The sequence below is a fragment of the Haliaeetus albicilla genome, chromosome 14, assembly GCF_947461875.1.
Source record: "Haliaeetus albicilla chromosome 14, bHalAlb1.1, whole genome shotgun sequence".
In the NCBI taxonomy this organism is placed as follows: Eukaryota; Metazoa; Chordata; class Aves; order Accipitriformes; family Accipitridae; genus Haliaeetus; species Haliaeetus albicilla.
The window spans coordinates 17,436,080-17,448,339 of NC_091496.1; the positions used below are offsets into that span (position 1 = coordinate 17,436,080).

At 41.4% G+C, this 12,260-nt stretch overlaps 1 protein-coding gene across 4 annotated transcripts in view; it reads left to right on the forward strand.

Moving 5' to 3' along the window:
- Nucleotides 1–5,790, forward strand: part of GRAMD4 (GRAM domain containing 4) — a 78,058-nt gene extending 72,268 nt beyond the window's left edge. For all 4 annotated transcript variants that reach the window (XM_069801894.1, XM_069801895.1, XM_069801897.1 and 1 more), the window contains 2 exons: nt 1,182–1,250; nt 2,263–5,790. In XM_069801894.1, the coding sequence (XP_069657995.1) occupies nt 1,182–1,250; nt 2,263–2,364 (171 nt within the window). In that variant the 3' untranslated portion in view covers nt 2,365–5,790. The remainder of the gene's footprint in view (nt 1–1,181; nt 1,251–2,262) is intronic.
- The last annotated feature ends 6,470 nt before the right edge of the window (nt 5,791–12,260 follow it).

Genomic DNA, 12,260 nt, shown 5'->3' on the forward strand with positions numbered 1-12,260 from the left:
ATCCTTTCTCTGGTTGAGTTTTATCAGCCTGCAGTCACCAACAGCTTTATTGGTGCTTTGCTTCACTCTATATGGCATTTAATGTCACTTTTTGTTACCCTGTCCGAACTTGTCCTACTCTTAAATGCGGCACCCCTGCTTTCTACTACATCATGTGGCCGTGAGTGCCACAGATTAAATCACGCTGTGCAAAGAAACACCTCAGTCTGGTGTCTACTGCTTAAGTACCTCCAGATTTTCAAATTAGTTCCTTCTATTTATATCACATGTCTATTAAGCTGACACTTATGCATAACTTGAACATTCCTGTTGGAATTCATAATTCATGTTGATGGATTTTAAACATCATACTTCAAGTGTATGCTGGCTTATTGTTTAGTAGGTCTACTGCCATAAAGGTCCTTTTGCATCTGTGTAGTTTTTTTAATGAAGATGAGACTGGGATCATGCAGCCAGGCATAAAAACATACTGTGCCTGGGTTTATTTAGGGGTGGGGAACACAGGCCAGACTCAGGGTCTCTTCTCCCTTGGGGATATTCCGCAGTTCAGCCAACTGTATTCCTTAGCATTACAGACTGACTTTAAAAAAAAAAACCAACACAAAAAAACCCCACCAAACAAAGAAAAACCAAAAAACCAAACCAAAAAACAACCTATACATACCCCATTTGTCTATTTAATTTTGAAAAAGAAGCTTTTTCTGGTCTGCTTGCTGCTCCTTTAAACAGTGGATGAATGTTACTTCTAGGGAAACCTCTCGGTGGTACTCACAAGCACACTCTCACGTACAGATATACATGTAGGGCCAGGGTGTACTACCTGCCCGTGCTGTCCAGCAGCCAGCGTGGTCCCTGGCATCGCGGCTGGGCCAGCTCCCACGTGCCGTAGTGGTACCGGGGTGCTCCGTTTAGGGCCCGGGCCGGTTCTGGCAGGCAGGCTGGGTGCCACCGCAGCGCATGGGAGGAGGAGAGGCAGGTTCTCGCAGTATGGGCAATGCTATACCCATTGACTCCAGAGTCAAAGAACATCGTCTGGCCTCCTCTTGTTTTTAATAGAGGTCTGCTAGTTGTGGCTGGGAGGATACACCAGTGACGAGTTGTGTAACCTTCTCAGCACCTTTTGCAATTGTTCGGTATGTAAGATACCTTTGGTCTGGGTTTTGTTTTTTTTTTCTTTTTAGTATAAAGTGCTCTCTGTTCTCCCGGGATCAGGGATGGGTATTGCTGTATCAACACCATCTACGCAAAAAGTAAGTAACTGGCTGTATCTGTATTGTTGTGCTTGACTTCGTGCCCTTTTTGTCTTCCTTCGCTGGCTAGCACTAACATAAAGGCTTTTTTTTTTTTTTCCTTATTCCAGTGGTGTGGTTTTTTGTTTGGTTTGGTTTTGGTTTTTTTAATTCAGTTGTCTGTTATTCAGTATATTTGGCTTCAGAATTTTAATTTAAACATTTCACTTATTCTACTGCATCTGGGCTATTTTACTGTAACACTTCAGAAAGACTTGCTTCATTATTTCACTACCTCCATTGACCATTCCCCAGCATCCTTCATCAGGAGCATGGGGGCTGCTCTGCTCTGCAGTCTGGAACGAAAAGCTGATGGCTTGAGAGTATCTGTGGGTGAGGCAGTTTTGGAGTGGAAAGGCCTGACCCTCAGATGTGGTTTTCCTGTTTCAGTCTTATGTTGCTGAAGATTTAAGCTTCTCTAAGCCTCAGATACCCTCTGGGAGACTGTAGCTTTTCATAACATATGACTGAACCTTATTTTAAACTAATCACCTATAAACTTTTCTCAAAGTCACATGACCATTGTACCAGGCTTCCTATTTGCCATTTGGTATTGAGAAGTACTTCTTAATTACGAGGTTGAAAATATTCATCTACCTAAATAAATATTCTATGAGCCAAAACAAAGAGGCACTGATAAAGATTTCTAAAAATCTTTAACGGAGGCAGAGGTCAATCAGGAAAACATCATGCACTGTGCGGATGGAGAGGAAAGAGAGTTGAAATATTCTCCATTGCTAATACTCTGTGCAGTTGCATTTTATGCCATAGTTGTTTTAAGAAGAGGAGAAGTGAAAAAAACTTAGAAATTCTGCCATATATCCAAGGATTTAGTAGAGAAAAAGATTCTTATGTCTTTATTAATGCACTTTAAGTAGAGTTCATCTCCTGTTGCTATTGATTTGGCCAAAACTATACCTAGGGGAAGATTTTTCATTTCCAGACTGACATGATCTTTTTTTCTGTCATTTAGCCTTTGGTGTTTGGTGCCATGGTACACAGAGATGAAGCTTTTGAGACAATTTTCAACCAATATGTGAAGATAACCTCTGCATCATCAAGCAGTGAGAGCTAGTATCTTATCTTAGAAGATCTAAAGGAAACTTTCTTATTTTACAACTTGGTAGTGAAAAAAAATGAACATCCTCATCTATTTTGCAATAATTTTTCTTGTCTGGTGGTTTATATTCTATCTGTTACATAAATCAAGTGTATTTTATATATGCCTTCATGTTTGTTTTTAAGGTTTTTGTAAAAAAAAAACAAAACAAAAACAAAATGAAACAACAGTGAAAGTGCTATCATCACTATTAGCCTTGCACATTAAGCACTTTTAATGTTTATTTACTGACATTAAAAGCTGGGAAGATACTTGGAGAACTGACTGAATAACAAAGTGAAACAGATTGATCCCTTTAACTCCACTGATACCACTAGGGATACATTTGTCCCTTTATCTTAGTTGTTTTTCCCCAATATGTGAGAATGATGACTGCAGCAGCCTGAAGTCTCTTTCTTTAGCTCAGAGTTTTTAATTGAGTTCTTTATTAAAACTGATAGCAACACCAGGGAAGTATTATCATCTTAATATTTCCATATTTAAAACTGCACTTAAAATAACTCCTCCCTGCTAATTACTGCATTGCAGAAGGATGTTTTACTGGTTTGGTTAGGTTCCTGCATAGACATTTAAATTGCTTGTACAGTGAAATGGAGGAAAAAGTTTGTAACTATATCTTCCTTTCCTAATTAACCAAAGTAAGAGGAGGGAAGGCAGGCAGATACTTTTTATAAAAGAGGGCACCAAAATGTTGTTCCTAAAATGTTAGGCATCGTATATTTGTATTTCTGTAGATACTTGTCATAGAAGGGCTCAACTATTGTACATGTTGTATGTACAAGGTGTTTGTATGTTAATGCATTGAAGACTTGCAGGCTTTCTTTGTTGGGGGAGGTGGGAATAATTAAATTAAACTGAGATATGACTTTTTTTTTTTAATTTGGCTTTTCTCTTGAGTTGCCTTGTAATAAAATAACACTACAATATAGCAGCTGAAAGCACTAGTTCCTTTTCAAAGCATAGTTTGAGGGGTATTGTTATGTTGCTGTCTTTCCCCTTGCAAAATTAAATTTTAGTAACAATTAAACCCAACTGCCAGGTAAAACAGGAAGGCTGTGCTCCTTCTCTAAACTCTCTCAGGCCTTTCTAGCAGCAAAGCACATATTGACCTTTGTCTTTAATATTAGAAAGCTTTTATACTCTATATAATAGCACCCATCTGAGAGGTTTAGAATTCTCATGAAAGCACACTAGGAGTTATGCCAAGCCTTCCAGTATGTCTTTTCCTTTGCTATGTCTTTTGAGTTGAGTAGTATGGGTGTCTCCAGACATTATATGAATGCCCCTCCCAAAAAGCAATGGAGATACAAATTCTTATGTAAAAATGGGACTTAATTTCATGGATTTTTCTTCTCTTTTTTTAAACAGGAATTTTCTTTCTTTATAGGGAAAGGGGGAAAATGAGAGGAGACAAACACCAAAGGGTGTTTAACTCTTAGCACAGTTTTTGATTAAAGTCTCTCAACAAACGCAGCAGTTAGGAAAAAGGTGGCAGTCAAACTGTACAAACCTTATTTCAGTCTGGCCATGAAGAGGCATGATATGAAGAACTTAATATGAACTTGATATGAAGAAATACTGTTGAATACTGTGATTTGGTTGGGTGGTGTAAAGTGAAACGCTGACAGGGTAAAACTCTGTGGCCTGGGTGGAAATGTGAACAAGAATGGGGGAGAATCCACCATAATGGCTAAAATGCTATTTTTGAGTTCTCCCTTTAGAGTAGCACTTGAACATGTCTTTATGTGACCTGAAAAAGGGATGCATTTCTAAGACCTCCTTATGTATGGTGTAACTCAGGGCCTGAAAACTTAAAATACAAGTGAAGCTGGTGGGAAATCCATTTTGCCACCATCTAATATGGATGTAGCTTGACAGTTTATGGTTTCTTCACTTTACACATGCAGGTTTTATGTTTAAAAATCCTTGATCTTAAATTTTTCTCATCAAACCTACTTTAAAACCAATTAATCTCTTTTTGTAATTGCTGTGTATTACCATTTGGCTTTCCTTTCTAGAAGCTTCCTTGAATAGTAAGTGTGACTAACAAATAGGCATTAAAATCGCTTAATGTTATATAAATCTTAATCAGATTCATTCATTTTGTCTTAAGAAGAAAAATCCCTTGGGTGTGTTTAAGGTTATCCTTTTTTTTTTGAAGAAACAGAAAACTATATTTTTTACAGAGAGCATGGTCTTTTTCTTATTTTTGTATCATTTTTCAAATGTAATTTATACCTTCACTCTGATCATAACAGCAGTTTCAGTAGGAAATCAGTTGACTTGCACTTATTACCTCCTCCCCCTCCCACCCTTCACTGGTTGACCCTTGTATACAGGGTTGTCCTAGATTCTGGTTCCTGGAGGAGCTATAGGTCTGATGTTGATGGTGCCGGGACAATTAACCATACCTAGGCTTCGGAGAGGGAGAAAAGAAGTCATTATCCTTTTCCCAGACTGAAATGCCTCATGCATACAATATGCTCTTAAAATTTTTTTTCTGGACAAAGAAATTAGAAACTTCTTATAAAATCTAACGTGTTGATGTTTGAAATTAATCTGCACTTTAACAGTGTGAACTTAAAAGTTAGTGATTCTTAAAGCAGTAAACCTAGTGCAAATTGCAATGCAACATTGTTTCACTCTAATATATAGAAAACAGACTGGATTTTTTTTTAAAAATAGAGTTGTAATATAACTGACAAACATCTATGTACATATTTTGCAAAGTTCACTTTACGTTGGGTTGTCCAAGTTCCTGCTACATTAACTGCTCCTGTGGTGTATGTGACTTCAGAGACGCTAGAAGGTAACCTTGGTGTGTTTACTCATGCTTTTCCTCCTGCTACGCTCTCCCAGGTTTGGAGGGCAGAAGGGGATGGACAGTGAGTAAATATAAACTTGACTTGTATAATTACACTGAAGCTCTAACCTTAAATTCCAATCTTCCTACGCAGTCTTGCAGTATAGCCTGCTGTACTTCAATAACAGGATGGGTCGTACCACTTAATGTAAAGCGCTACTTTCTAATAGCAGAAAGTGATGTTCTTGTCATTCTGTCTGTCTGCTGTTTATATTTGCAATTCTGTTGATGTCTGTGGTTCATTGCTGGATCATTCACGTGTAATTGGATTTAACTTCTTTAGAAGTGCATTGGTTAGTTTGAGTCCCTTTTAAAGAGGAAAAAAAAAAGGGAGATGAAAACTGACTGCTTTAATTCTTCATTGGTGACCATTTAAATTCAAAAGGCAAAAAAAGACAAAATATGAAATCATGCCTTTCTGTGCACTGTAGCTTTTGTGAGGCAAGATTGAATGAAATGAGCTATTTATTAGCAGCAACATCACACAGGACGCCAGCAGCATTGTTCCTGCAGACAAAGAGAAAAGAGATTTTATCCAATCGTGAAGAGATGAAAGGATGTACTTTTTTTTGGCTACTTAAACTTGTATTGAAAACACTGGTAGTTTTTATTGAATTCTGTACATTTTGGCAGATGTTTAATTTCTACTAATCATTGAAATATAATGGATGTTAAAATTTTTATGTCTGAAGTTTGAGTCTATATTTTGAAGTTGTAAATAATTCATTATCAGTGTAACTTTTGTTTGACAAAAGACTTATACTGTATGAAGAATTGAAATAATGAAATGATTTGCTCTGTACATTTTTTAAGAAAATCTTGTTTGTTTAAAAAGTCTTGTATAAATTATAATTTTTATTTAAATAAACCTAAAAATGCTTTGTGCTAACACTTCTTACAAACTTTAATAACTTATCTATCAAAACTATGCCTGATTTCTTGGAACGAGGTGAGTTAGTGCTTTTGGGCAGATTCATAGCCACCTCAAGTCTGTCACTGGGGGGAAGGTGAGTGGGTTTTGTTTCTCACTGCTTTTGAAGCCCAAGGAGCATGGTTTTGTTTTAAATAATCCTGTTAATGTATTGGAGACTGGATGTACATTTTTGGTTAGATCTTTGTCTATAAGTACATCTGTCACTTTGTAATCATACAGTTAATTTAAGGGATGAAAAAGCAAGGAGTGATTTCTAAGATGCTGCCACTGCAGGAGGGCACGGATAGCACAAGACTGTTCGTAGGAGTACTAACTCATACCTGCCAGAGTTCGTCCATGAAACAAATAGCCACAGACTGTGCTACAGGTGGGCACTGGAGGTGAGGATAAGCCTTTTTCCACCCCTGAGGTGTGCAGGAGGTGTGCTCAGCAGAACCGTTTCACATCCAGATGTGGCGGCTGTTCTGCAGCATCTGCGGTCACGTCAGCTCATCGCTTGCACCAACATGTGCCTAGTTGCTGAGCCTTTGGCTGTGCTTCTGTGTAACCTGTAACGCTGCTGGGGATAAATGGCAGGGCTTCTTTATCCATGGTGTGTGCCAGGGAGGCTCGCTGCACAGCACTGGCTTTCACCGGGTACACAGGCCTTTGTCTGCAGTTAGGAACGTAATACCAGGAGTGAGCTGCCTGGTCATCTAATCCAGACCTATTTGTTTGCCTCTACAATACTCCTTTCTGTGTTTTGCTCAGCTGAAATAGATCAGTCTGGGACAGATCTTCCAGTCATGAATGCGTGCTGCTCTATTTATTTCAATGTTTAGTTTTTTCATGATGGCAGGGATGCATCTGGCAATGCAGTGGTGCTTTTAAGCTGGTACTTTATGTGTTCTGACAATACTTAACTTCAGACTTGTACTACTTTAATGCCTTTTTCATTAAATATTTGTACAAGATGAGTTGCATCTGCAGCAGCGCTCACAGGGATTGGATTCAACCCTCCCTGCTTGAAGCCTGGTAGAAGGAGGGTGTAGAGCCTGGAATTCTCATTTCAGCCGTAGACTGCATGGCACTTGGGAGGAGGGGATGGTCGTTCGTGCCATTCATGAAAATGCCACTTGCTTTCTCAAACTCTCTTTAGCAGCCCATGAAGATAATAGAATTGAATTGAATGAGCCATTTACCTGCTCTTTGTGTAACTCTAATGCCTGTGCAAGGAAAGGAGGCGTGCTGGTGGTGGTCTGCAGAGTGTCGCCAGCACATGCTGGCTTAATGCAGAGAGGCAGATAAAAGCATGTCTTGTGCAGTACCTGGATTAACAGTAAAGGACAGTGACAGTGTTCAGCTTGCAGAAGCAGAGGGGGTTCTTTGCTGTCACTTTTAAGTAATTTTTAAGTCTCAGTTCCTCTACTGAATCCCTGGATTCACTAAATTCCTCTGTTTAGACAGTTTCAGGATAAGCTACATGTTTTACCTGTGAATTATTATCTCATCTCAGACTGTCAAGTATTTTTCCTACATCATGAGTAAAAAGTACTATAGATGTGAGGCGTTCCTTTTCTGTGTTGGAGAAGTCAGAGCATTGCAAAGGGAGCAGGCCCTTGCAGCAACAGTGTCCTCACTGGGCTGTGGATGCTCTAAAAGTTAAGTTGCCTTAATGCAGTGCCTCAGGAAGGTAGTTGTGAACATGTGTTTGATATATTTAGCCTGAACTGATGCTGTATTTGGCCAGGTTGGATTTGGTTGGGAGACAGGGAAGAAAAGGGGAAAACAAACACCTGTTTCTGTGTTTAGATAGCTGGCTCTTCTGTACCTTGTGAGCTTCGCAGCCAATTTGAGGTGTGAATTAGGCAAAATCTCTGCTTTTGCATCCTCTACTGAAGCTCCATCTTTGCCCGTTTCATGGAAAATAGTTGTATGTGGAGGATGATTTCCTTCAGTCTTCCTTTTTCACTGTGCTTTTCGATTAAATACCAACTTTGTTTATTCTATAGCTTCTGCCTTATGCTTCACCCTCCCCTAATTCTCTATATTTGTTTTCCTTCATGTTTTTTTCTTGCTTTTCCTCATGCGCATACACAAGCCTTCCTCCAAAACCACTTGGCCCATTTGGCCTACTGCATCCCTTATCCTCTGCTCTTTATTTCATCTCTGGATGTTCTCATGTGAATGGATAAAATCCTACTAGCATGTGCATGCCTAGACAGAAATTTCTCTTCATTCTCACTTCATTTAGTAATTTGTGGCTGGCTCTTACCTTACAGTCTAGCTGAAAGTTCAAGCTGAATTATGTCTGAAGAGAAGTTGCTCTTTTTTCATTCCTAAATGCCCCAAATTTCTGATTTGCAGTCTCTGTGACTACTCAAGTTTTGAAGTGAGAGCTTTCTTCTCTTTCCTCTCAACTGGATTTTTCTGCTTCAGTGTTGTTCCAGTTTTCTTCCTCTGGCAAAAATACCCTCATACTTTCAGTCCTGATTATTTTGAAATACTGACTGACCGTTCCCTGATGAACGTGTCACAAGTTCACTAAAGCTGCATCGCACGTGTTACATTTTCCATTTTGTGCAAATTGGAGCTAAAGTACTCTCTCTGCTGCTTTGGATTACTCAGTGGCTTCCATTTTCTCACGCTGATGTGTCATGTCTTTGTTCCTTGATGACCTGCACAACTGAAGGGACAGGATGCCTCTTGAAATCGTTGAGTGAGCTCTTCAAAGCGGACAAAATCTCTTCTTGACAAAGCCAGTTTTCTCACTGGTGCAAGCCTATGTCAAACAAAACTTGTTTGGAGAGGAATAAATGTAGAAATAGCTGCCTGCTGCCAAATGGTATTTGGGAAGGACTGAACCTAAGCCAATATTTGCTCAGGCATCTCCATGCTACTCTTGAGCACAGGAGTGAGGTTTTAACCTCTCACAGCTGAGTCAGCAAGAACTTTTGAAAATCCTCTCCCTAGTTTTTTAGGTCAGGTAAGTATTTGGGGAGGAGTGCTCCTAGTGTACAGTCTGTAAATCAAACAACTATGTAGTGTTATTTTTTGCTTTTTGAAAAATCGTCTCCTCTGACCAGAAATGTCATTAGCCACTGACAAATGTTAACCAGCCACACAACAGGAATAAGGAATAAGACTCACATGAGCTGTTTCTAAACCAAATAATCCCTAAAAATATCATGCAGGTCTATAAATTTGCAGAGATGCTGTCTGAGAAGCATTTGGGAACAAAAGATGCTCTTTGCAAAAAAGGTTGGGGTGGAAATGATCTAATGGGCATTTCTTCGTGGAGTATATATGTAACGGTAGCAGTTACCTTTTTTTACTCTCGGGGTAGGGTTTAGTATATTACTTCAGGGCTTTCCTGTGTTCAGATGGGTTTTTCTTGCAATACCCTGTGTTTTGGATGCCTGCAGGAAGCATGTGAATGGTGTTGCTTAGTGGACATGCTCTGGGAAAGTTTCCAAAGCTGCACAGGGCATCATCATTGCTCACAGTGGTCACCTGGCAGGGAAGAGACCTCAGAAAGCCATCTTCCTGCTCATAGACGGAGCTTCACATGGTTTCTCATGGTGTGTTGACCCCTATGATTTCCCAAAATAAGCAACCCCGACTGCATAGCTCATGGAGTTGCAGTGGCTGTGTCAAATCCTTCTGCAAGATGAGTGGCTCTGGGCACTATCCAAGGAAAGCAAAGCATAGCAGAAGGGAGTTAAGCCCTGGACTTGGTCTGGGTGATGCAGGACTGAAATGGTGTCTGCTGGAAGGGAGGACAGATGGGATGTGAGGAACAGGCAGCTTTGAGTCCAAAACTGGACTTGGGATGATTGTGGGTGGTCCCCCCACCATCTGTGGCTGAGCAGAGTTCAGAAAGGCTTTTGGAAAAGGAGGGGAGATGCTGTCTTCAAAGACGTGTAAATATGTTGAGACTCTGCTTTTAAATATACCAAAAAGTGTATAAAGAATGTTTATGTGAAGAATTTATTGTATTACCCTAACAGCCATTTTCACATATGACCACCATGGTCTTCGCGCAAGGTCACTGGGTGGCAAATACGAGTTGCATTTGGTGACTTTTGGGGAAAATAAATACACACAAATCATACATGGCCTCAGCAAACAACCTGGACTTACTGCCCTGCTAATGCATGCTTAAAATTTATTCCTATTTGAGTAGGTTTATTGTTTTATATTCTTGACGAGCTGGACAGCTTAGTGAAGACTTACTGTGCACTATACAGCCTTCTCCGTACTTGTAGATGACAGGAGCCCTTTCACGCCTACTTCTACAGGTGTGCCAGGTCCAACTGGGTAAACACCTTCTTGAAAAGCCCAAACTCTGGCTTCTGCTCAAGCAAACATTTTAAGCTGACAATGGTTTTGTGCCAAACTAAGAGCTCCCTGCCACCTACCTTGTACTGGCACTAGGGCTCACCAAACCTTCCTAAAATTGGCAGGAGCCCAGGAGAGGACCGGAGCGCAATGGGAAGAGGAGTGTATGTCTCCCTTTCCAGCACAGTAAATTGTTACAGGCTGGCTGAGCTACCCTTGGATCTGCAGCTGCAGGTAGGTTTTTGGTGTCTGTAGCGGAGCTGATACATACAGTTGCCTCTATGTTTGCCTTCCCAGTTTTGCAATATCCATCAGATTTCGGAGGTAACTTTTGAATATAAATTGGATAAACATTAAAGGCTGGTCCTGAGTTTGTAATATTAAAGAATAATGGAAAGCAACTGAGCTAAAAATGTCTGTGTGTGCAAGCTAACTGTGCACAAAACCCGATTGTGCAAATATTTAGAGAGTCGGTATGCTGTTGTTAGAGCTCCATTTAATCCGCTAAATCCGATTCCTTCAAGCACTGACTTTTCCCCTGCTCCTTCTCTCAGAACTTCAACCAGAGCTGACAGAAAGAAGGTGAGGAGGGGGTGGTAGTTGCTCATCTAGCTTTTTGGGCCATTGCAGTCGGAGCAGGGAGGGTTGTAGGGGAGCCAGGAAGCAGGGCCAGGAGAGGTCGTGGGCTTTCCTTGAGCCCGTTGTCTCAGGGGCTGTGGCTCTGCCGGGGGGACGAGGCTGGAAGGTGGGGGTGGCCGTCTCGGGGCACCATGCAGGAGGAGCTGAAGACTTGTCATCTGCAGGGCGGCGTGTTCTCCTCCTGAAAGTCAGAAGTAAGGATCTTGGATGTTGTTAAATTGAAGTAAAAAAAGGATTTATTGGTTGGTTTGGGGTTTTTTTAACCTATGTTACTCTCCAAGTTTTACCGTCTGCTTTCTGCACCTGTGCCTGTAGCTGTGCGCGCTGACAAACGGGCCAAACCCGTACCTTTCAGTGCACAGCGGATGCGTTCGCATGAGGGTAGGCTTGCTTCTTCCAGGCCCTTAGCCCCGTGCCCAGCCATCGTGCTCAGGCAGCCTTCCCCATTTCAGTTCCCGAAGCTGCCTCCAGCCCCGCCGTGCTCCCGCAGGGGCCGAGGGCTCAGGAGGTGGTGGCACCGCTCGGGTGCTCCTCTCACTGGGAGACTTCTCGGGCATCGCCTGCCATCTGATACCGCAAGGCTGGGAGCGTTCCTGCCTGCTTTAGCTGGTTAATCACTTTTCAGTTAAATCTGCTGGGAAATGCGGCTTCTGGAGGGTTGGGTCTAGAATGAGTTTTTGCCAGAAGGAAGCTGTGGTGCCCCTTTAGCAGAAGGGGGTGGGGAGAACTGGCAGAAACGGTTTTATCTCATTTCTTGCAGCTCCCCCAAGGAAGCACAATACTCTCCCTGTTTTTCCCCTATGCCCAATGCTCATCATCTCTTCAAAGTGCAGCTTGGGCAGACCTATACTTGACCCAGCTTCAGAGGTTCAGAAGTGGGTTGGTATAAAAAGAGGGTAGATACAGGATCAGATTGTGAGCCTGTGTGAAAAGGAAGTTGCTGGTGGTGCTGATGTCCTGAATCTGCAAAAAATCTCTTCCTTGACTTGTAAGCTCTATGCAGATGTGCCACTGGTTGTACCAGCAGCGCCGGCTGCCGAAAGCTCAGATCCCCATCGGCACACACCTGCATGAGAATTTTTCTCAGGCATGCAG